This window comes from Phyllopteryx taeniolatus, chromosome 23 (assembly GCF_024500385.1).
Source record: "Phyllopteryx taeniolatus isolate TA_2022b chromosome 23, UOR_Ptae_1.2, whole genome shotgun sequence".
NCBI classification, from domain to species: domain Eukaryota; kingdom Metazoa; phylum Chordata; class Actinopteri; order Syngnathiformes; family Syngnathidae; genus Phyllopteryx; species Phyllopteryx taeniolatus.
In genome coordinates, this window is record NC_084524.1 from 7,346,232 (window position 1) to 7,372,456 (window position 26,225).

Consider the following 26,225-nt stretch of genomic DNA (forward strand, 5'->3'; position numbering starts at 1 on the left):
ATACCAATGGGAATATTTTGGGGTGTCTGTGGCTCAGTATGTACAGCAGGTCATCCAGTGACCAAAGGGTAAGTGGTTCAAATCCCTGACTGCCTGCATCTCAAAGAGTCCTTGGGCAAGACACAGAACCCTAATTTGCTCCCAGTGGCCCTGGCAGTGCCTTGCATGGCAACAGTTGCCCGTTGGTTTGTGTGTGTGTATGTGTGTGTGAGAGAGGCTTTGTAAAGTGCTTTGGGCACTGTGATGATGAAGATAAAGTGCTATATTAGATTAGTGCACTCCATTTATTTTTTATAATTTTTTGAAAAAAGATATACTTGCAGTCATCTATGCAGATATCAAATCAACTTTTTAATGCATCTCAAGATTCGAATTAACCTTGCTGGTTGCGTTATAATAGTAATTATAATAATACAATTAATTATATAATTATTTTAAATCTGAAGCATTGACGTCCCTATTATTGGTAGGCTATTTTGAAGGTGGCTAAGAGCGCTGATTTAATATAATTATTTTAAATCCGGGCGGGGTTCAATTCCCGGCCCCGCCTGTAGGGAGTTTCTATGTGCCCTGCGATTGGCTGGCAACCAGTTCAGGGTGTACCCCGCCTCCTGCCCGATGATAGCTGGGATAGGCTCCAGCACGCCCGCGACCCTTGTGAGGATAAGTGGCTCAGAAAATGGATGGATGGATGGATTTTAAATCCGAAGCGTTGACGTCCCGGTTATTGGAAGGCTTTAATTTTGAAAGTGGCTTTCGCCGCGAGTTGGCGATTTATTACCGTAATGCCTCGTATGAACAAAATTAGGGGCGGGTGACGTGACTTCTTTACGAGTGGAGGCTGGCCTCCCAGTCAACTGGAATCGGTCGAGTTTCGTCTTTATTCCACCTGCATGTTCTTTATCTCGGTTTTATCCAGTATATTTTACCATAAACTTAGTTTGAAATGATCGCAACAAACTATCAAATCCAACCTCCTGCGTTCGCGCATGCGCTTACCTCGTTGCCAGCAACTTCCGCTAGATCGAATTTCGTGCACTTTTGTTTGAGGAAATGAATTTGCTCCACTAATTAATTCTTCCCGAATTAGTTGCGAACGGATTGAAACCTCGACACTGTGCGTCCTTCACTACTTTCAAGAAGTAAAACATCATTTAAATCTCCGTGTGCGGATAAACTCGTCTTGGTGGTGCACGTCAAAGCTTCTCGGCCCAGTTAGCTTAGCTTAGCTCGCTAGCCGCTAACAAGGAGACGCGTTTGTCAGCAACGCATCGCAAATTAGAGATCGCTTGTGATTATCGTGTGCAAAATGTGTGCGAGAACGACAGCAAAGTACGAGAAGGAACTTTCTGGAACGAAAGAGGAGGACGAGCCACAACGTCAACTTGTGGACGCTTTTAGCAGGCAGCCTCGTGTTGTGTTACACAGAGCAGGTTTGGACTCTTCCTACTCTCATTAATTTAGTTTATAACTACCTTCTTGTGTTAAAAAATATTCCTGTGCTCATATCTGAACGGAATCTCCATATCTATATGTCATCGTGACGGCCAAATGAAGCATCACGAAGCGTTGACCATTTCCATCCAACTGGTTCTTTAAAAAGGTTCCTTTGTTGAGGTTTCACGAGCATACAAACCATCCATTCATTTTCCACAGCGCTTATCCATATTAGGGTCGCGGGTGTGCTGGAGCCTAGCTCAGCTGACTTGTGGCAAGAGGCGGGGTGCATCCTGGACTGGTCGCCAGCCAATCGCAGGGCACATATAAACAAACACCCATTCGTTTACTCACATTCACAGCCAAGGACAATTTGGAGAATGCACGTGACCCTCAGTGGTGTGAAAAGTGCCTGGCTCCTTCCTGATTTTTGTTTCTTTTTTTTGCAGGTTTGTCGCACATAAATGTTTCCCATCAGGAAACAAATTTAAATATTAAGTCAAAAACAACACAAGTAAAACATGCAGTTTTTAAATCTAGTTTTTTTTATTAAGGGAGAAAAAAATCCAAACCAACATGGCCCTGTGTGGAAAAAGTGATTGCCCCCTAAACCGAATAACTGGTTCATGGCAGTGATTCTCAAAGTGTGGTGTGGTACGTGGGCTCCTCTCATGGAATGCGAAAGAATTACTGCTTAAGTAAAGTTTTAGTTACCTTTTTTTGGTACAATACATTTGCGTTTAATCTTGAATAATTGCTTTTTTAAAAAACTTTTATTAAGCTACAATTTTTTTTATGGTCAGAGTGCAATGATTTTCTGATGGTCGGTTAAAATTCATATTTTGATTGTTAATGTTTTGTCATATAAATTGTCAAAAAAATTTGGTTTTATTGAGGACTTACTCTGAACGTGGAGCTACAATTTGGAATACCAGTGGGATGAGGATTTATATACACAGCAGTAGACTTGTCGTCAAACCCTCCATGTTTGAGCCAATCAGGAGGTCGGAAGCGTGTCTGTGACAACAGCTAACGACTCGTTAGCAGCTGTGCAGACGTGCTTTCAAAATGCACTCGGCTATTTGCTGGTGTGTGGTGTGCCATTCAGAGGTGGACTTGCTGGCATGTTTTGGGTCATTGTCCTGCTGCAGATGCCAAGTTCGTTTCAGTTTGAGGTCAGAAACATTTTCATTCAAGATTTTTTGGGAGACAGCTGAATTATTGGTTCCTTTTATCGCAGCAAGTCTTTCAGGTCCTGAAGCAGCAAAACAGCCCCAGACCATTACACTACCGCCACCATATTTTACTTTTGGTATGAGGTCCTTTTTCTGAAATGCAGTGTTACTTTTACTGCAGTTGTAATGGGACACACACCTTCCAAAAAGTTCAACTATTGTCTCGTCAGACTACAAAGTATTTTCCCAAAAGTCTTGGGTATAAACAAGATGACTTCTGGCAAAATTGAGACTTGAGCCTTGATGTTCTTTTTGCTCAGCAGTGGTGTTTGTCTTGGAACTCTGCCATGCAGGCCATTTGTCCCCAGTCTCTTTCTTATGGTGGAGTCATGAACACTGACCTGAACTGTAGTGTTGTTTCGTTCAAAAGAACAAATCTTTTTAGTGAACGAAATGAACTGAATTAGTTTATGAAATGACTAGTTCTTTTATCTTGGCCGCCACCCACCGCCGTCAGACAAGCGAGTCGGCTGGGAGCGGAAACGGAACTGCTGAAGCGTTCTGTCACTCACTTCTGAATCTTCAGCGAATGACCAATGAGCAGCCAGCGTGGAGGTGGGGGCGGAACTTCATTCAACATACTGCCATGTGATTTGTGATTCGCCAGCGTTGTCACTCACTTCGGCGAATGACCAATGAGCAGGCAGCGCCGTGCAAGCAAGGAAGGGACCGAAGTGAACTGAGTGATTCGTTCAGTGAACTGGTGTACTAAAGAACTCAAGAGTGATTCGTTCGTGGAACTTATCGTTCGCGATCCGTTAGACACGAGTGATTCGTTTGCGGAACTTCTTTGTTTGTGATCTGCTGAGGAGCGATGTACTAGTACAATGAGTGATTCGTTTGTGCAAGGAATTACGTACTACGCAGTGAACGTACTCATGAGTGATTCTAACTCCAAGTCCTGACCTCCTCGCGGGGATAGCTTTCACTAGCAGCCGTTTCTTCAAGCTAACAGCTAATGTTGAGTCAGTAAAGGACATGAAAACAAGCACACATATTTAGAATAAATGTAAATTAATTATAAATGTTTTTAAGTACACATACATATCATTTCCTCTGTCTCTAATGTGATTATTAAAGATTTTAATTTCATAATAATAATAATAACACAGGCGGCACGGTGGCCGACTGGTTAGAGCGTCAGCCTCACAGTTCTGAGGACCCGGGTTCAATCCCCGGCCCCGCCTGTGTGGAGTTTGCATGTTCTCCCCGTGCCTGCGTGGGTTTTCTCCGGGCGCTCCGGTTTCCTCCCGCATCCCAAAAACATGCATGAATTGGAGACTCTAAATTGCCCGTAGGCATGACTGTGAGTGCGAGTGGTTGTTTGTTCCTATGTGCCCTGCGATTGGCTGGCAACCAGTTCAGGGTGTACCCCGCCTCCTGCCCGATGACAGCTGGGATAGGCTCCAGCACGCCCGCGACCCTAGTGAGGAGAAGCGGCTCAGAAAATGGATGGATGGATAATAATAACACATTCAACTTCTATTGCGCTTCTCAAGACACTCAAAGCCGCTTTCCACTAATCAGATGACAATAACAGTAAGATGAGTGAGCAGAAAGCCCGGCTGGCGGTGGGTGGTGTCAGCGATGCTGTCCACCGCAGTGGAATGCAGAAACGTCACGCCGACAGGAGAGAGCCTAGCTGGACGTAAACGTACGCAGAAGGTTGGTCGGTAGCTGAGCCCGCTGCACGCATGTTCACGAGTCACAACTGAAGCAAGGTGTTCGAGAGCTTGCTGAGAGAGAGAGAGAGAGAGAGAGGTGATCCTTTAGCTGAAGTTTTTTACATTTTTTAAATTAATTAATTAACTATAATTTTTTTTAATAATCTCCCCACCTTTCTTAGTTTACAATACATGACAACAACACATAGTACTTCGGTGAATGTGTTGAGTGCACATGAACCTCGGGGATGGATCATTAAATGAATGAGGACGCAATTGAATGATTTTGTGAAAAAGAACTGAACGATTCGGCGAACGAATCTTTTTAATGAACTGCAAAATCCTCTCGGATTGAACAATGGCTCTCTCTGTGGTTCGCTGGAGTCCCAAAGCTTTAGAAATGGCTTTATTACCTTTTCCACACGGATTGATCTCAGTTACTTTTTTCTCATTTGTTCCTGAATTTCTTTGGATCGCGGCATGATGTCTAGCTTTTCAGGATCTTTTGGTCTACTTCACTTCATCAGGCAGGTGCTATTGAAGTGATTTCTTGATTGAGAACAGGTGTGGCTGGAGAAATTTAACTCGAGTATGTATGATAAGTCACAGTTAAGTTATTTTTTAACGGGGGTATGGGGGAAATTATTTTTCACACAGGGCCATGTAGGTTTGGCTTATTTTCTCCCTTAATAAAAAACATTTAAAACTGCATTTTGCGTTTACTTGTCTTTGGCTAATATTTAACATGCAAATCAGTCGCCTTTCGGCGAAATTTGCTGTTTTGAACTACTACAGGCCATTTACGTGAATCGAATAGATCTGATGAGTTTTTCCTGGGTGGGGGGGCAGCGCTGTCATCATAGGCTTCAGGTTGAGGTGCTTCGGGTCGTGGCCCTGGTTGTGGTCCCAGCGGAACCGCGGAGCACACGTAACATCGGCAACAAGAGCTGATCCGGTAGTACATCTTGTATTAATTAGGAAATACGCGTACAATTATCAAATTAGTTTACGGATGTTAATGTTAAAGGTATTCAGTGACGCAGCGATGGTAGGTATTATGTCACAACACAGAATCAACTAACTAAAAATTCAGAAATGGCCAATGAAAAATACTGGACTTAATAGTTTCCTGGTGGATGCATTTGGGATTAGCCTTTGAAATTGGTAATAGTGACAAATGAAGTGAAACAGTCAATGATTTTAGTCAGTTCTTTTCCAGAATGAGAATGCTTAAAGAGGAGGATGCATGTGCCACAGCTTAAAGCAGGCATCGGGTGGAGCGAGAGATGGGCCTGGCTCAAGTTGGAAGTCAAAACAAAAAAAGCAAAGAAATGAGGCAAATTTAATTTGAATCTTAAATTTGTATATTTATATGTACCGTAATTTTTGTGTGTGTAATGCGCACCCATGTATAATGCGCACCCCCAAAGTTGACCTCAAAATTCTGGAAAAACCTTATACCTATATATAATGCATTTTTACAATGCATGATTTTGCTTCTACCGATATGATCAAAACATGAAGTATTTTTTCAAAGTATTATTCTGAAGTCAAACACTTTATTTGAACATGTAATACTTTTTATTTACTTGCTCTTATTTTGAAATTCACGGCCTTACTTTTATTTAGTAAATGACAAAACACACAATTGTGCTCATATGTTTGATTACCCAGGCAGAATTTGTAAGATGGGTACAATTCTTTAAAGAAAACATGAAGGGCTAGGCGAAACACATTTAATTTTATTTTAATGGGATTCAAATTAAACTGTCCAGCATTTCAGAAAAGCATTATCATTAAACAAAACATAACCATAAAGAAATGAATGATGGTTGTTGTTCAGTCATATTTAAAAAAAAAAAAAAAAAAAAAAAAAACTTTCACAAATTCTGCCAGGGTATGTAAACTTATGAGCACAACTGTACATACAGTATATGCAGTCATACGTACCCCTGCCATATTGGAATGAAAGTGTAGGCTACATCTTTTTCATAACCCCTAGGTGGCGGCATACATTTATAAAATGTGAAAGCTTTTTCATTTTCCCCTATATCAATGTATAATGCGCACTATTGACTTTTGACAATTTTTTTTGGGGGGGTGGGGGGAAATGCGGATTATACACGAGAAATAACAGTACTTGAGCGGTGTAAATAAATGTTTTTCTGGGTGAAGAAAATTTATTTTGCCTTATTGTGCTCTGCAGTCTTCCAGATTGCTTAATTTATGGTAAAAAAAAAAAAAAAAGTTATTTGCGAAGGGTCCTTGGGAATCTCCCCAGACTCCCTACAATGTTTTGTTTTTTTTCACCACCTTTTTCATGCCTTTGGTGTTTGCATAGCTGTTAAAATAAGGCCTGCCCTCGACCTGCTGGCCTGTAATGTGAGACCTTCACCTGTCAATCAAATTATGCTGAAAATGGGTTAGCTGGTCTACTACTACTACTACTACTACTACTACTACCTGACTATTGATGTGTGCCACATATTAGTTAAACTTATAGTTTATAAACAGTTAACTGTCCCATATGTGTGTGTGTTATGTGGGGAAACACAGACATACAACTCCGAGTGCTGACGTTTTGATGACAGTGCCGCAGTCGAGTGAACTTTTTAGCTCCAGCCCTTAGCTTGCTAGCTGAAATGGAATAAACAGTTAACTTTCTCCACTTTGTCGCACTTGTTTGCATCTATGGAGCAAAGACCATTCTGCCAGCGGCTTGCTGCATCATGAGCGGCGCAGCGGATGAAACAATGAAAATTTATCGAGTCCAGAAAAAAACTCTCATGTCCATTATATGGAACGATAACCCGTCCCACTCTGCCGCTTATCGGCTAGCACCAAGGATTCATACTTTTGATTCACTGTGTGTGGAAGCACTTCATCAACACACAGCCGCAGACATACAAAGGGCGGGTCTTAAACCATGAGTCTATGGACGCGGAATGAATATGCTTCATGCGTCCCTGCTAATTTTTGTGCGTCATAGATGCAGAACACAAATCAAACGAGATACCTGTAACTTTCATGGAAATTTCATGGAAAAGTTTGAATAGATTTTCAATAAAAATGCTTGGGACTCCTGTCTCACATTAAAGTAAACAGATGTCAGAGCAAGAGGCACGGTGACTGACTGGTTAGAGAGTCTGCCTCACAGTTCTGAGGACCGGGGTTCAATCCCTGGCCCCGCCTGTGTGGAGTTTGCATGTTCTCCCCGTGCCTGCGTGGGTTTTCTCCAGGCACTCCGGTTTCCTCCCACATCCCCAAAACATGCATGGTAGGTTAATTCACAACTCTAAATTGCCCGTAGGTGTGAATGTGAGTGCAAATGGTTGTTTGTTCATATGTGCCCTGCGATTGGCTGGACACCAGTTCAGGGTGTTCCTCGTCTCCTGCCCAATGATAGCTGGGATAGGCTCCAGCACGCCTGCGACCCTAGTAAGGAGAAGCGGATGAAAAGGGATGGATGGATGGATGTCAGAGCAAGCCTTTTTTTGAAACAAGTAGACTATAAATTAGGCGGCACGGTGGCCGACTGGTTAGAGCGTCTGCCTCACAGTTCTGAGGATTGGGGTTCAATCACCACCCCCGCCTGTGTGGAGTTTGCATGTTTTCCCCGTGCCTGCATGGGTTTTCTCCGGGTACTCCGGTTTCCTCCCACATTCCAAAAACATGCGTGGTAGGTTGATTGAAGACTCTAAATCGCCCATAGGTGTGAATGTGAGTGCGAATGGTTTGTTTGTTTATGTATGCCCTGCGATTGGCTGGCAACCATTTCAGGGTGTACCCCGCCTCCTGCCCGAAGTTAGCTGGGATAGGCTCAAGCACTCCCGCGACCCTAGTGAGGATAAGCGGCTCAGAAAATGGATGGATGGATGGATAGACTAGAAATTTTTACTTTTATACTGTTGAATATTTTGTCTTTTAACATCTCTCGCAGACATTTGTTTTGTGTTGCCCTTAGAGTTTCAATAATAAAATGTCTCTGCCAAATGATTCTCGTGATGTCAACTGCCAACGGATTGATTATGGACTGTACAGTTTCCATAATACACGGAGTGAGAGTGCACTCAGTTTCTTGAACTTGGACTTGAACGCTATATGGATCTTTATGCACAGCATCATACTTCTCCCAGTCAGTTCCAAATAGCTCCATGTTCTGAGGGGGGTGAAGAATCATTATTTATGTTTTGAATGTTAGCCTCATAGAATAACTGCCCGAGTCATATTTTAAGGTTTTATGCACAGTGTTAGGAGAGTAGAAGGTCGATATCACAAATTAGCCAAAATATGACTTGGGCAATCAAGCTATGAGGCTAATGATTCAGAAATATCATAAAGTACCAAAACACAAAGGCACAGTGAAGTGACAACAGAAAACATTTAACCAGTAAATAAAAATGTGTATACGGTACTGTTTGCCTTCCACTTAGCGTCTCTTGGATGAAAAGTAACCTTTAAAAAAAAGATCAGGCCTGGTGTCCCACTCCAACTCCCAGCTCTCATCTCTGCAGCACCGCGACTCAAACACACTGTGTGGCTCCCACACAGCCACTGTTGATTGCAAACATCTTGGTCTTTTGTGCATGTGCATTTGATTACTTCCCCTGTGACCTCCGTGATCTGCCTGTGACGTAATTTAAACAGTTTTTGATTCGCACCCACAGAAGTGGATTGGTGTCCACAACGAAGATTTGTAGTCGTAGAAATTATAGTTGTGTTCACAAGACTTTGTACTCGCAGGTTTTAGAGTCACACTCACAAAAAAGTTGTAATCCAAAACTTTTTGATTCATACTCCCATAAAGTTCTAACTCCCAAAATGTTGATTTATATACTCACGTAAAAAAACTTTCTAACCCAGTCATACTCTCATAAAAAAGTTTGAAATCCAATCATTTTAGTTCATGTATACAGCAGCATTATATGAATAGGAATTGTTAAAATCATGCATACACCTTTTTGAAAAATATCTTACGCCATACACCGAGAGGTGCCACAGCCCGCAGCCACAGGGGATGTCGCCACAAAGGCCCGGGGAGACCGGGATAAACACCCCACATTGTGCAGAAATTCCCCCCAACCCACCCCATGGGCCACAGGGAAACTGCAGAATGACATCCCCACAGGCATACCGAGCACATCTCCCAGCGTGGAGGCTCACATGAGGAGACACTGGAGTAAAACTTAAACTTAAAAAGACTAAAAGAAAATATGCTATATAATATGTTATGTTATTTATTGTGTGAATGCTGAAATATTACCCACATTTCCCACCCAAAAATTTCCCATTCATTTCTATTGAGACATTCAACAAAATGTTTTCACACAATTCCCATTTCACGTTGCAAACATTCAGTCATTCAAAACTTCTTCAAAACACATTCCCACATTCCCCACATTCCACATTTTTTACCCACGTTTCACATATTAATGTTAAAATACCCACATTTTCCCACATTCCACTCAATTCTACCTTGTTTCCTCCTGCTTCCACATATCTTGGTCCAGTCAAACAATTCCAACTCCAGAATGGTTTCCACATTACCACATTACCCACATTCTACTCTGTGCATCACTGAAATACCTGCATTTTAGCCACAATAAGACAAATTCTACATTTTTAGCTATAGTTTATTACTTATTTCTCAACCGATTCGCACGGTTCCAACTTCTACGTGTTCAGCTCATTCAAACCAACCATTCCAATTCCCCAAATTTCACTAAATTTCAAAATAAAAGCCCGAAATTCCTCATTTTTACAAATTTTGCTATAACTTCCTTATTTCTCAACGGATTTGCACCGTTCCTTCTTCTACCTTATTCCCCCCTGCTTCCACATTTCTTCACCAATTCAAACCATTCCACTTACTACATTTTCCACATTCCCACATTACCCACATACTGCACTGTGCAACACTAAAATACCCGCATTTTAGCCACAATAAGACAAATTCTACATTTTTAGCTACAGTTTCCTTATTTCTCAACCGATTCCCACCGTTCATTCAAGTGCATGATTTCAATCAGCATTGCAGCATTCACACACAATTTCTCGAGGAATTGCACCTTCTAGTTTTATTTATTATTTTTTTAGGAGATCTTTTTTTCAAGACCAAAGAGCAGGGCATTGCAATATTCTAAACGACAGGAGATAAAAGCATCCATCAGCACTATCTCTGTATTAGCCTGAGAGAAACGGGTTGACTCTGGCTATATTTTTAACATGGTAAAAACTTTGGTCAAATTTTTTTGTGTGTGGAATAAAATCAAGCTAAGAGTAAAAAATAACACTTGCTCAAGGACACCACAGCCATGGGTCCAGGGAATGTTGGGAGTGGTTGCCGCCTCCTCTCAAGCTCTGTCAAGCTTGACCTCTGGGCTACAGCTGCCGAAATTGTTGACAAAAGGCCACTGTTACATAAAAAACTGAAACAGAAAAATTTGCAAATGCCAAACCAGGAGTATGCGGGGGGGGGGGGGGGTCCACTGTATTACCATTATTGATACTTGGTTTTATTATCTTTGTCTTTGTGTCTGTCTTTATCATTTTCCACTTTTTCACATTTTGTTGTTGACTTGCCCAATTTTATTCCAATCGATCAAACTCGTGCCTCTCCCAATAACCTTCAATATACTGTAAATATAAACCATAATATCCATCCATTTTCTGAACCGCTTCTCCTCACTAGGGTCGCGGGTGTGCTGGAGCCTATCCCAGCTATCATAGGGCAGGAGGCGGCTACACCCTGAACTGGTTGCCAGCCAATCGCAGGGCATAAACCATAATACATAACGTTAAAATCACAACATGAGACTTAATTTTACCAAAACGTGTGTTTGTCTTCTTGTCTTTCAGACATCGGTGAAAATCTTTGTCCTGAGTGGTGGGAGCCACAGCCCCCTCACATTAAAGAGGAAGTGGAGGATGAAGAGGTCCCCCACATCAAACAGGAAGAGGAATTTGAGCCCATTTCCATTAAAGAAGAGGAGAAGCCAGAACGCCCACACATCAAACTGGAAGATGAGGACGATGTCACCAAGTTTCCATCGACTGGTGTCCCTTTGAAGAGTGAGGATGAAGGTCAAAGTGAGGAGAGCAGAGGGGTGGAGCCTCCAAGCTGCAGCTCAAGTCAAGACACGACAAGAGAAGATGATGGAGACTACTGTGGAGGATCAAAAGCAGATGGCCTCTTAGTTCCACGATTAGATGGTGACGACACAACATCACACTATCCTTACACTGATGATGATGATAAAAAGTCTGAATGTGATATCACATCTCAGACTGAAAACAAACGATGGAAATGTTTTCCGTGTGGGAAAACTTTAGCTGATCAGAAGGGTTTGAAAAAACATGATAATACACACTGGAGGAAAACCCTTTTCCTGCTCAGTTTGTAGTCAAAGATTCTCTGATAAGGAACACTTGACAAGACACACAAGAACACACACTGGTGAGAAACCTTTTGCCTGCTCAGATTGCGGTCAAAGATTCACTCAGAAGGGAAACATAAAGAAACACACAAGAGCACACACTGGTGAGAAATCCTTTTCCTGCTCAGTTTGCGGTCAAAGATTCTCTCTTCAGGAAAGCTTAAAAAGACACACAAGAACCCACACTGGTGAGAAACCTTTTTCCTGCTCATTTTGTGGTCAAAGATTCTCTCTTAAGGAAAGCTTAATAAAACACACAAGAACACACACCGGTGAGAAACCTTTTTCCTGCTCAGTTTGTAGTCAAGGATTCTCTACTAAGTATTTGCCAAGGAAACACAAGTGTGCTAGTTAGAATCAGAGGGATCAAGAAGCTTTAATTGAAAATGTAAATTTTTAATATCAAAATTACTGACTATTAGACGGATTTACAAAGTCTATATTCGTGTATTTTATCTACCACGTTTATCTTCATGTTGGCTTTGTCGTTTCTAAAAGTCTCCTGTGGACAAATGTTTAGAATTAGCACTGGTGCCAAAATACACAAAGTACTGCATGCCTTGTTGTCCAATAATTTAGTGATGTCCATATAAAATAAATGAATGATTGATTGAACTAGACTGTAAAGAAGGATTGACGTTTTGTGTAAAACTGTAAAGTGTACAGTATATGTGACCCATAATAAAATATGCTTCTTCAAACAGTGAGAGAAACTCACTTTACTTGTATCTCTAATCCATTCTGCTCAGTGAAAAGAATAGAAATGCCTTGAAAGTGGCACTAAGCGGGCCCAAAAAAATGGCATGTAAATTCGACACACCACATTTTTGGCAGGCTTGTTAACATTACTCGCTAATGTTAACAAGCCTGCCAAATTTTAATGAATTAAACAAATCGCTAAGTTTATAAAATCAGGTTTCAGAACTTGAATAATAAGCGCCACCTCTCAGCTCTCAGACGCTGTGGGCGTGTTGAATGTATGCGCCAAAAGGAATCAAACACACTGAGGGTGTGATAGCTTCAATGATCTAAAAATCACGTTCGGAGGCTCAACTTCAAAAAAGGAACGCTTATTGTGGACTATAATAATAAAAATAAGCACGAGTCAACTTACCCTCGATGTCGGTGACATAATGTCACAGCCGAACACGGCAGCGGAACGGTAGGAGGAAGCCCGGGTAGTTAGACAGTCGGCACTGCCCCATTCACTAGTATCAAGTTACCCATGAAGCCATGTTGTCTCTGGTGAAAGTTTACAAAAGTATCCGTTGTAAAATTAGCACTGCAGAGTCGGCTGGTGGTGTTGATGTTGCCATCTGCATGTCTTCCAAAAGTCAATGCATCGTTTTTTCATTTACTAATTTTTTTGGGAGCTTAAATAACATCACCGAGCTCTTCTGTAAAATTGAGGCATCCAGCAAAGACACATCATCGGGGTGTAGCCATCGTTAGCTTGCTAACTGGACGCTGGAGTGGTAAATTGGCCTTGTTATTGAAGCTAACTAAGCACAGCTAACTCACAACTGAACAGCATAACCAAACGAAACAAAGTCACTTTGTCATTATATAGTGGGGGAGGAAACTCGCACTAGAAATTTTCCAGCCTGTTTTAGCCCCGCCCACAAAATCAGAAAATTCAAATGGTGAAAAAAATGCATAAGCTATATCTCAACAATTCAGCTGTATATTGTTATAAATCTTTGCCTATGTTTTCAGCACTTATCTTCAAACATACTGTATTTAGAAACAAAACACGGATACCTGCTTAGTGGCACTTTAATAATAATCAACATAACAAAAGATACTCCAATGAACATACAGTAAAAAAAGAACATTTCACCCATGCAGAATTTACAGAATCACCCACACCCACACAATGTACATAAACAAATTGTACACAAGCACACGGTCATTTACGACTGTCCATGCATCGCTGCTGCTATGTCATAGAAGGGGGATGGCCTGAAATTGGAACCAGGTCATCGCCTTGTCCATGCCCTTATACAGAGTGTCAACGTTGGTTGGGCAATAAATGTACTTGCTCGCTTACCCCCGGAAAGGCCGTGTGAAAGCAAGGGCCGTCAGGTCCTTGTTTCAGCACGTGACGGCCGGCTCCATCTTCACTGCTGGAACGCTGGCCGTCCGGCTGCCCTCAGTCAGAGAGTGCCACTAGAGCTGCTTGCCAAGTGGCGGCATTGCCCGCTGTGCGCGCCGGGCGACATCCCGGCCACAGCCCCAGATCCTGCAGCTCTGTCTTCATCCACGTCTCCTGGTGTTGAGAGCAGGTCCATCTCTTGGTGTCATGGTCAGGTGCAGGTAAAGGAACGGGGTTGAATGCCTTGTCTGAGGAGATGGAGTGGAAAAAACACAAGAAACACAAGAAAAACACAAGACGTTTTATACTTGTAACAGCAATGTGACATGACACTGATGGTTAAACGCAGCGATGTACAATTTGTACAAGCGCCTGAACAATTTTGGGGGAATAATAATGTGTTCACTTTTAGTCTTAAAGCCTCTCTGTCTTGATTCCTCTTCACTGCCAGCTCTGATTTTATTTTATTTGGTTTATAGCACAAAAAAGAGCACATTAACACTTTTTAACATACGGTCAAACGTCATCACAGAGGATAAAAACACAATAAAGCCCGAGGGCTAAAAACTATGTACAGTAGTACATATTAGTAATCACACATTCCTTTTTCTTTGAAGGTGCATAAACCCAAAAATCAGGGTAATGGGAGCAGCAGTGAAATAGAGTTGATCAGCAAAATTTGGATCATAGAAATAAAGACATGACTAATATTGTGTAAATTAAGTGACGTTTTGTCAACTTTAAGATGGTCAAAGAATCACTTGTTTGAATTTCCTTTGACAAATTGTTCCATTCAACTGCTACGCGTTCAACTGTTAACCACTCCCACTCATTCAAATGAAGAGACGGTAGCTTTTTAAAACTTCCTCCCTAAAACACACATGAAATCCAAAGCATACTATTATAAGTTGAAGTAAAACAAATTACATCACAAGATGCAAAGGATATGCGCATTTAAGCACACTAGTTCAAGCCAGCTTCCCCATTCATTCACGTTTAATGCTCAACTGAACAAAATCGCCACATAAATGCCAAAATAAGCAAAAGCATACAACTATAAATAGACATAAAACAAATTGCATCAAACGACATAAAAGATATGAAAATGTAAGTACACAAGTACAACGCAAATATGCAATATTTTCATTCAAATCAGCTTGTAGGGAATTGGCCGATTGCATCAAAGTTTCCGTGTTGAAAATAGCTCATGCTCGATGGGAACCAAAAACGATTGTGATTTATGACAAATCTCACCGCTTCCAGTCTTTTAAAAAAAAATTTTTTGTTTTTTTACCCAAACTCCAACGATTGCAGCAGTGCTTGCAAGAAGCGGCATCGCAATGTAAGAGAGCGATAATGTTTTTGGGGCTTTTTCAAAACTTCCTCTTCCTGTCCGAAGTTTGACAAAGTATCGCATCGGTAGTGGTTTAGCACTACCATAGAAAATGAATGGGATTTGGTTATGGGCTGTTTAACTCAACTATTCACACTGTCCCCGCAGACTTGGATTTGATTTTCCATTGGGGAAAAGGTATATGTCAGCTTCACCCTTTGATGAAGCCGTTTTTAATGGCAAATTAAAAAAAAAAAAAAAAAACAGGCCTTGTTTGTACCCAATTCCGAATGGGGGACTTTTCGCCTGTGTGGCGAACATGATAACCACGACACTATGGAAACTGTTGCAGCCATTGAGACGAAACCAGGACCGGCAAAATGTACAACAGCTCTCTGACGAGGGAGACCAGAATTATGCTGCTTCCACCCAGTCTCAAACCAGGGACCTTTCACATGTTAGGCAAATGCGATAACCACTACACTATGCCTTATACAACATGACCAGCAAACCACATACAACCGCTTCCTGACAAGCAAGAAAGAGATGAAAATTTCGCTGTTTCCACCCGGGGTACCTCGCAACAGATATTTGGCCCATTCTTCATGAGCAAACTCCTCCAATTATCTCAAATTGGAAGGGTGCTTTCTCAAGACGGCATGTTTCAGCTCCTTCCACAGATGTTGTACCGGATTAAAAATACTTGAGTATGAGTAGAGAGTATAATGCATTGAAACTGCTCTGACAAGTACAGTTTTGCCCAAAAGTTATTCTAATAAATGAAAGAGAATAAATGTACCCTGTTAACACCCACTGCTGATAATAGGAAAATGTTATGTACTGCCTATTTGACTTTATTGGTATAATAATAGGCCCATTGTTAACATTATATATGTGGCAACACTTTCAATGGAACCTGAACATGTGGAGGAACGTTATGTTAACCGATGAGTCCAGATTTCGCCTCCGACGGCAGTTGGATGGCAGTGTCAAAGAGTTGATAAGACCCAGAGAACGCTGTGCTGCTTGCTGCACTGATAGCGCAACCGCCATCTTTTGGTGGAGGCAGTGCAATGGTAAAATGAGGCGTGTCATAATTGGAGGCAATATCAATGCAGAGAGAGAAAGTGAAAATGAAGAAGTTAAATTAAATTAAGGCAAATTCAGCTCCAAGAAATAATCTTATACGATTTTGTTTCCACTTGTTCAAAGTACAATAGGATCACCAGGGAGATTGCAAAAAACAGGAACAAGACTGCAGTGGATAGAAAAAGTCTACACACTCATGTTCCGTTCAAATGCCAAAGTTTTGTGATATAAAAGAATTTAGACCAAGATAAATAATTTTAAAAGTTTTTTCACCATGAATGTGACCCTCAAAAAATGTAACAACTCAATTAATTTATTTTTGGATCTTTTTGAGAGGGGAGGTGAAAATTAACAACTGAAATAATCTTTGATGTGATTGACTTGGAGTTGACAAAGGACAGAAGGAAAGTTCAGCACCTTTTTTCTCTGTAAATTCACAGAGAAAATATTCATCTGAGCTTTAAATGCATTTAGAGCACTTATCATATCAGCAAATCTTACCTTTGCCTTGGAGCTCACAGTTCAAACAGTTCAGTTTCACTGCCAAATCCCAATCCAGTTGATTGGCCAAGTTCCCAGACATAGCCGACATTCTACTACCCATTGTAGTTGCTCCCCAATTGGACATAGGAGAGAGTGTAGATTACGTCGGTTCCATCTTGAAGTACTGTTTTTGCAATTATCATCATTGCGTCTTTCAAAACCTCCAAGAAAACCTGAGGCTTTGTTACTTTTTGGGTGTTTTTCACAAAGCTGCCTTAACTCACGGCCTTTTTCAGCTCGTAGTGTGCTGCCCAGTGGGTAGTTAGCGTGGAAGCTTGTCTGGCACTTTCTCTGTCTCTCCACATTCTACTGCTTTGGTGTTGCTACAGTCACGCCACAAATGAAACACACGCAGGATTTTTTTTCACAGTGGTATAAAAAAAAAAAGAACTCGTCCTCCCATTCACTGTGAAAGTTATGTTTTCGTTCTTTTGTCCACCACGATTTTGGTGGGGTTAACTCATCTCAGCGACGTCGTGCCTGCTAGCTTCTCTCCACGAACACGCCGGTTTGGTCACACGCTACAATATGACCCTTGAACTCTACTGTTTTTTTAATATCGTAATTTCCTAATTTACACCAATTTAAAAAACAATGGCAACAAAAATGTTAGATGCATCATACTTGCTAAGTGTTGCTTTTAGTTATTTTTAGACAAGGAACACAAAAAAATTAAGAAGCTGGTGAATTATTTTTAAAACAGGTTCGCTGCCAACTTATAACGCAGGTGTTGGGGACTCGTGTAATTTTTTGAACACTTAAAATAACATTGACTCTGAAACAGTTTAATCTGTATACTTTTGGACTTGCTAATGGGACATTAATGGCATCACTTATCAAGGTTTTGATCTGATAACATCCACAATGACTGATGTAGTGTCTGCACATCTGTTAGCTTTGTGTTGTTCTGTTGACCAGTTTGATTTCACAGAGTAGGTGCTTTGATTCGGATTGACTGTTGAAAGTCTTGAGTGTGGAAGTTTAGAGATATTAATAGGGCAATGAAAACTGTGACAGTAAGTGTGCAGCTGGTTTAACAGTAAAAAAAAAAAAAAAAAAATTTCTTTGTGTAGTCTTCAATTCTGCTTACGGCTTTAACACTATCAGGTCTTAAAATATAAAATGGTTAACATTTGAGAGCATTTGTTCAAAATTTATAAAAGTAATCAAAATGTAAAAAAATATAATTAGTTATATTACTTTAAGAAAGTAATTGAAATAGTTACACTAGTATAACATTTTCAACAGGGTAACGTAATTGTAACCAATTACATTTCCAAAGTAATCTACCCAATGCTGACAATAACACAAATGAATGTAGAGAATAATTGTTGAGTATTTGAACTTATTCTGTCTCCGTTTTGTGGTTTCGACACGTACTTACTACCGAACGAGGCGTGGGCCTCGGAGCGTTTGGAAGCACATTAGAGCATCGGGATGTGGAAAGCAATAGTTCCAACCCAGTAGATGAACAAATATGTCGTATCTGAAGACACCTTTATTATCTCTGCTCTCAGATGGCTGCTGAAACCTTTCACTGATGATGGCAGTCTGGCCACCCAGCAGTTCATGTACAATGAGGCAAACAGTGCCTGTAAATAAACAGTAATACTGTTTAAAATGGAGAATATTTCCTAAACAAGTGGGAGAGAAGTGAACCAACCTGCTCTGTGAAGCAGAATTAAAGGCTGCCGAATGAAAACAGCATACAGTTGTTGACCTTGTGGATTGTTCTCCTCTTTTGGTCCTCAAAGTTCCTCCTCGTACTCTGCTGTCCTTGCACACATTTTCCCAACACTTTCAATGAGCGGAAACGGAAAGCACATTCATTCAAGAGAAAGAAGAAATTGGCAAAGGGGGCTTCATTTGGAGAAAAAGGAAGCAGAAATGAGAGTCCGTATAAGTAAATCAGAGATAAAAAGGTTTATATGGTGTGAAATCACTCAAATGTGGCAGGAAATATGGGATAGAGAATGAAAATGAAGACATTTGTAAACAATTACAAAGAATATTAAAGTTAATAGGTGAGAGAGTGGGCGGAGGAGAAAGAAGACAATGTGATCAACGTTCAGGTTGATCATGTAGCAGTTTAAACAAAACACTAAAGTTGAGAGGGAAACATGAAACCGGTTTAGGTGAGGAGTGCCAGGAAGAGGGGTCTGTGGAACATGTCCTCATGCGGTGTAGAAAATAGGGGACAGAGAGAAAGGTGGTGAGGGCAGATCAAGGAAAATAGGGGTGAGGGATGTTAGTTTAGAAGGGGCACTGGGAATGAGAAATAGGTCACAAGTTAAGAGATTTTGTAATTATCGCTCGGTCCAATTGTTTTGCTTTGTGCTGAGAGCAGAGTTTGGCTGAGAATAGAGTAGAATTCATTAAAAATTTGATTTATGTCACAAAAACTAAAATAAAAAATAAACCAGATGCATTGCTTAAAGTGTTTTAGCATGAGTGCTAATTATCCACACTTGTCCACAGGAGGTTTTTTAGAAGGAAGATAAAATACAAGGGGGTAGATAGGGTAAGACAAATTAACTAGTCTGTTTTTTTTAAATCATTGTCATGGCAGGTTAATTAGTTGCTCAGCAATAATCTTTTCAAGCACTTTGGAGACGAGTGTAAGGATGGCAATGGGCCTGTAATTGCTGGCTGTGTCCCTATCCCCACATTTGTGGATGGGTGGGACCATTACCATTTTCGACATTTGTGGGAATTCTTTTGGTCGGATTGAAAGGTTAATAAGATGAGGAATGGGTTCTGCTAGACGATTCTGGAATGTATTTATCCATCCATCCATCCATTTTCTAAGCCGCTTCTCCTCACTAGGGTCGCGGGCGTGCTGGAGCCTATCCCAGCTGTCATCGGGCAGGAGGTGGGGTACACCCTGAACTGGTTGCCAGCCAATCGCAGGGCACATAGAAACAAACAACCATTCGCACTCACAGTCATGCCTACGGGCAATTTAGAGTCTCCAATTAATGCATGTTTTTGGGATGTGGGAGGAAACCGGAGTGCCCGGAGAAAACCCACGCAGGCACGGGGAGAACATGCAAACTCCACACAGGCGGGGACGGGGATTGAACCCCACACCTCAGAACTGTGAGGCTGACGCTCTAACCAGTCGGCCACCGTGCCGCAGGAATGTATTTATTATATGATTATTTTACTTGCATTATTACGGCATTGAGATAATGGATTTCCTTTAATGTTGAATTGCTTGTGGCTCTTGATTGGCTGTTGTGACATTAGCAAAGATGAAAGGGACAGAGGAGCATTTCAGATGAAAGAGCAGGGACATTTAAGATTAGACTTTGCTTAAGTCAGGAAGTCTGTGTGTGGAGTGCCTGGTGTGAGTTGTCGTCGATAGCAGCTCTTGAATGAATGTGCATTCTGTTTCCACTCATTGAAAGTGTTGTGAAAATGTGTGCAAGAAGGACAGCAGAGTACGAGGAGGAACTTTGGGGACCAAAAGAGGAGAATGACCCACAAAATCAACACCTGTGTGCTGTTTTCATTCTGCAGCCTCTAATTGTGCTTCACAGAGCAGGTTGGTTCACTTCTCTCTCATTTGTTTAGGAAATACTTTCCATTTTGAACAGAATTACTGTATTTACAGGCACTGTGTGATGTTACTTTCAATTTGACATTGTAAATATCTCATACTGTGACCAATGTTTCTCAGAATCTAAAAAGGTTGTGGGCAATGCTGCATTATCAAAAATTAACAGTTTTATTCAACTTACATGACGTGGTTAGAAAATTGTGTGCAAGATTCGGAGGTTTCTAAAACATGGGGGCCTCCCCATTGAATCGGGAAGTCATCCTCATTCAGTTCACACAGATGATGCAACACCATAGACTTCACTTGGCTCAGGTGGCAGTCATTGCGTCATAACAGGCATCTCTATCTGCCCTTAGTCTTCCAAATGCATGCTCAGCTGTTCTTCTGGCTCTACTTGATTTGTTATTGTACATGGCCTGCTGGGTGGCCAGCCTGCCATTGTCAGTCCAAGGTTTCAGCAGCCAGCTGAGAGCAGAGATCATCAAATGTGTCCTCGGATACGCAAAAATTGTTCATCCACCGGGTCGGAATTACTCCTTCTCGACATTCTAATGCTGAAGAGGCCCTGATCAGTCGTAAGTGCGTATCGAAAAAACACAAAAAAACGGTAAAGAAAATTTCAACTGTAATTACTTTGTCAATCGAAGCTATTCAAAGAGGAGCTTATTGAAATAAGTAAAATAAAGCAAAATAAAAGGATATACAGTGTTCCCTTGCCACTTCATGCTTCACGTTTTGCGCCTTCAGTGCTTCGTGGGTTTTTCCAAAATATTCATAAAAAAAAAAAATACAGCCATATCAGCAGCCATATTGCGTTGTTTCATGTTGATGTGTGCGAGAGAAGGTTTCCCTGCATGCCAAACAAAGAGATGAGTTGACTCAGAGGCTTTGTACATGCCTGTACTGTACGGGCACTCATACAAGGCATGTGATTGGTTCCCGTCGCGACATTGACCAATGAGAGCACGAGTGGATTTATCCCATGAGCTGATTGGCTGCGCATCATCGCAGCCTTACCCAGCATCTTCCCATGTTGTGTCTCGTCCACGCTGTTGTGTTCGCAATAACTTTTTTTGTTTAAGCGATAATTTTTTTGATTAGTTAAGCAAGCCCTTACAATGCCGCCGAAGCGCTGTGCCCCTGCAAAAGCTGCCTCCAAGGCGCCCAAGAGGAAGAAGAAGATGATGACCATCAGCGAAAAAGTGAAACTTTTAGATTTGATCAAAAAGGGCAGAAGTTATGCATCTGTGGGACGCCATTATGGCGTGAATGAATCTACAGTGCGGTACATAAAGAAAGAGGAAGCAAACATTCGCAAAGCTGCTTCAATAACCTTCAATAAGGAAGTGAAACGTGTGGTAACTACGCGTAATAAGAGAATTGTGAAAATGGAAGCTGCATTGGCATTGTGGATTGCTGATTGCAGGGAAAAGACACTGAGTTTGGACACTAATATTATCAGGACAAAGTAAATGTTAATTACTGTATAAGGTTTTATAATTAAGGTATTAAGTAAATACGTGTACTGTTGTAATCTTTGTCTCAAATATGTAAATTATAAATACTGTTTACATATTTTAAACATTCTGGTACCCACATACACATCCACAAAAATTCCTGGGGGGGGGGGGCAAATCCTACTTTGCGGTTTTTCACCTTTCGCGGGGGGTTCTGGTCCCCATTAACCGTGAAAAACGAGGGAACACTGTACAAGCAACCAATTCAAGGTGTAACCGGCCTCTCACCCAGAGTCAGCTGGGATAGGCTCCAGCTCGTCTGTGACCCAAGTGAGGATAAGCGTCATCGAAAATGGATGGATGGATGACATTCAATCACAGTATATCGTGAATAAAAAGCTCTTACCAGGCTAAAAACAGTGGCAGCGATCATGTACAGTATACGATGAGATTGTACTTTGATTATTTATTGCTGTGTTATACATCCGCGTGCACACACACACACACACACAAAAACGGCCTTCTGAGTTGAGTGGGTAACTAGTCTCAATTTAAGAGATGCTACAATACAATAAATAATGCACACAGTAGACAGTATTTTGACATGAAAATATTTTTTAAAATTCACATTTTTACAACATACTGTTACAGTCACAAACTTTACAATAGGTACTTATTTTCATTGGTAACCAAGGATTGGCACCTCCATAAATAGATGAATTTGCAAATGCCAAACCGCGAGACTGCAGGGGTCCACTGTATTACTATTATTGATACTTGTTGTTTCATGCATGTTATTATTTTACACTTGTTTACATTTTATTGTTAATGTTGACCTGCCTATTTTTTTATTTCCAATAAACCTTAACTCAACCGAGTCACCTTCTTCTTCTTCCTTTCCTTTCGGCTTGTCCCTTTAGTGGTCGCCGCAGCGCGTCATCCTTTTCCATTTAACTTATTTTCATGCGTAACCAAGGATTGGCACCTCCATAAATAGATGAATTTGCAAATGCCAAACCGCGAGACTGCAGGGGTCCACTGTATTACTATTATTGATACTTGTTGTTTCATGCATGTTATTATTTTACACTTGTTTACATTTTATTGTTAATGTTGACCTGCCTATTTTTTTATTTCCAATAAAACTTAACTCAACCGAGTCACCTTCTTCTTCTTCCTTTCCTTTCGGCTTGTCCCTTTAGTGGTCGCCGCAGTGCGTCATCCTTTTCCATTTAACTTATTTTCATGCGTAACCAAGGATTGGCACCTCCATAAATAGATGAATTTGCAAATGCCAAACCGCGAGACTGCAGGGGTCCACTGTATTACTATTATTGATACTTGTTGTTTCATGCATGTTATTATTTTACACTTGTTTACATTTTATTGTTAATGTTGACCTGCCTATTTTTTTATTTCCAATAAACCTTAACTCAACCGACTCACTTCCTTTCCTTTCGTCTTGTCCCTTTAGTGGTCGCCGCAGTGCGTCATCCTTTTCCATGTAAGCCTATCTCCTGCATCCTCCTCTCGAACACCAACTCCCCTCATGTCTTCCCTCACGACATCCATCAACCTCTTTGGTCTTCCTCTAGCTCTCTTGCCTGGCAGCTCCATCCTCGTCATCCTTCTACCAATATACTTACTATTTCTCCTCTGGACGTCTCCAAACCATCGAAGTCTGCTCTGTCTAACTTTGTCTCCAAAACCTCAAACCTTGGCTGTCCCTCTGATGAGCTCAATTCTAATTTTATCCAACCTGGTCACTCCGAGAGCGAACCTCAACATCTTCATTTCTGCCACCTCCAGCTCTGCTTCCTGTTGTCTCTTCAGTGCCACTGTCTCTAATTCTTACCTCATGGCTGGCCTCAACATAACACACCTGACACCTTCCTCCACCCGTTCCAACCTGCTTGGACCTGTTTCTTCACTTCCTGACCACACTCACCATTTCTCTGGACTGTTGACCCCAAGTATTTAAAGTCCTCCACCCTTGCTATCTCTTCTCCCTGTAGCCTCACTCTAGCCTCAACCGACTCTCCTAATAACCTTAAATATGAACCTAAGACATATTACGCAACATTTAAGTCAAGCATGAGAATTGACGTGACCAAACCATGTGTATTTGTCTTCTTGTGTCTTGCAGACATCAGTGAAGATCTTCATCCTGCGCGGCAGGAGCTAGTGCCCCCTCACATTAAAGAGGAAGAGAAATTGGAGCCTACTCCCATTAAAAAAGAGGATGAGGAAGAGCACACTCACATCAAACATGAAGTGGAGGAGGACTTCACCAAGTTTTCATCGACTGGTGTCCCTTTGAAGAGTGAAGATGAAGGTCAAAGTGAGGAGAACAGAGGGGCGGAGCCTCCAACCACCAGCTCAAGTCAGCACATGACAACAGAAGGTGATGGAGACTACTGTGGAGGATCAGAAGCAGAGGGCCTCTTAGCTCCACTGTCAGATCGTGATGACACATCGTCACATCCTCCTCATACTGATGATGATGATGGACAGTGTGAAGGTCATATGATGTGTCACACTGAAAATAATCGATGGAAATGTTCTCCGTGTGGGAAAATATTTGCTTTTCAGAGCAATTTGAAACAACACATGAAAATACACACAGGAGAGAAAGATTTTGCTTGCTCAGTTTGTGGTCAAAGATTCTCTGTAAAGGGAAATTTAAAAACACACACAAGAACCCACACTGGTGAGAAACCCTTTGCCTGCTTGGTTTGTGGCCAAAGATTTTCTGTTAACGGAAACTTGAGCAAACACACAAGAATCCACACTGGTGAGAAACCATTTGCCTGCTCAGTTTGTGGTAAAAGATTCACCAAGAAGGGAGACTTAAAAATACACACAAGAATCCACACTGGTGAGAAACCTTTTGCCTGCTCAGTTTGCACTCAAAGATTCTCCAAGAAGGGTAACTTAAAAATACACACAAGAACCCACACTGGTGAGAAACCTTTTGCCTGCTCAGTTTGCGGTCAAAGATTCTCCAAGAAGGGAGACTTAAAAATACACACAAGAACCCACACTGGTGAGAAACCTTTTTCCTGCTCAGTTTGCGGTCAAAGGTTCTCTCATAATTATCAGGCTAAGACACACAAGTGTGCTGGTGAGAACAGCAGTGATGAAGAAGCTTTAAATGAAAAAATAAATGGTTAATATCAAAGGAAATTACGATCATACTGATTTACAAAAATCTACATTCTGGCATTCTGTCTACCATATTTTATTTTTTCAATCTTTTTATTTTCTTTGTATCTTCTAAAAGCCTCCTGTGGACAAATGTTGAGAATTATCACTTGTGCCTGAAATACTTTTGTCCAATGTTTTAAAATGAGCAAATGATTGACAGAACTCAATTGTGAAGAGACATTTGACTTTTAGTGAATAGGTGTAACAGTGTATATGGGATCCTTAATAAAATAGAATTATTCAAACAGTGTGAGTCACTCAATTGTCTTGTATGTCAAATCCATTTTCCCTGTTGAATAATAACGACTGGTTAGAGCGTCAGCCTCACAGTTCTGAGGGCCCGGGTTCAAACCCCGGCCCCGCCTGTGTGGAGTTTGTATGTTCTCCCCGTGCCTGTGTGGGTTTTCTCCGGGCACTCCGGTTTCCTCCCACATCCCAAAAACATGCATTAATTGGAGACTCTAAATTGCCCGTAGGCGTGACTGTGTGTGCGAATGGTTATTTGTTTGTTTGTATGTGGATGGATAAGAACTGAAATTCCTTTCATCCATTAAAACTCTCCCAAACCAAAATGCTGGCAACACAAAGCAAAAAATGGCCCAAGCGACAAGGACTAAGTGGAAAATTGCTCAGCTGGGGCACTGGTACGTCAAGGTAGTGTTGTCCTTGGCTCCGTTAACCACAATGAAAAAAATCTGCATATCAAATAATGGAGTGAGTCTTTGGAACAGATGGAATGTGGAACTGAAACAATGTCACCGCATAAACGAAATAAAAAACAAATGCAAACAAATGACCTCGACAAATGAGGAAATGTAATCTCAATATAAATATATATGAAAACAAATCCCAGGCCCCGCCTGGTATGGAGTTTGCATGTTCTTCCCATGCCTGCGTGGGTTTTCTCCGGGCACTCCGATTTCCACCCACATCCCAAAAACATGCATGAATTGGACACTCTAAAATTGCCCATAGGTGTGAATGTGAGTGCGAATGGTTGTGTGTTTGTATGTGCCCTGCGATTGGCTGGCAACCAGTTCAGGGTGTACCCCGCCTCCTGCCTGATGACAGCTGGGATAGGCTCCAGCACGCCTGCGACCCTAGTGAGGAGAAGCGGCTCAGATAATGGATGGATGAAAACAAATTTAAAAACCGACAATTAAAACT

The 26,225-nt window shown here is 41.4% G+C and overlaps 3 protein-coding genes across 7 annotated transcripts in view; 2 read left to right on the forward strand and 1 right to left on the reverse strand.

Moving 5' to 3' along the window:
• The window catches only part of LOC133472529 (gastrula zinc finger protein XlCGF57.1-like), a 200,021-nt gene that overhangs the window by 51,856 nt on the left and 121,940 nt on the right, over positions 1 to 26,225 (forward strand). The gene's annotated exons all lie outside the window — the stretch shown is intronic.
• The window catches only part of LOC133472567 (zinc finger protein OZF-like), a 284,984-nt gene that overhangs the window by 28,889 nt on the left and 229,870 nt on the right, over positions 1 to 26,225 (reverse strand). The window lies entirely within an intron of this gene.
• LOC133472557 (zinc finger protein 771-like) lies at positions 687 to 25,305 on the forward strand. 2 transcript variants are annotated; one of them, XM_061763567.1, is made up of 4 exons: positions 687 to 1,433; positions 11,195 to 11,548; positions 23,326 to 23,355; positions 23,998 to 25,305. In XM_061763567.1, the coding sequence occupies exons 1-4, from the start codon at positions 1,310 to 1,312 to the stop codon at positions 25,023 to 25,025; spliced, it is 1,536 nt and encodes a 511-aa protein (XP_061619551.1). In that variant the 5' UTR covers positions 687 to 1,309; the 3' UTR covers positions 25,026 to 25,305. The 2 variants fall into 2 exon arrangements, with proteins under 2 accessions (XP_061619551.1, XP_061619552.1); XM_061763568.1 differs by lacking the exon at positions 23,326 to 23,355 and having other exon boundaries at positions 688 to 1,433; positions 23,998 to 25,304.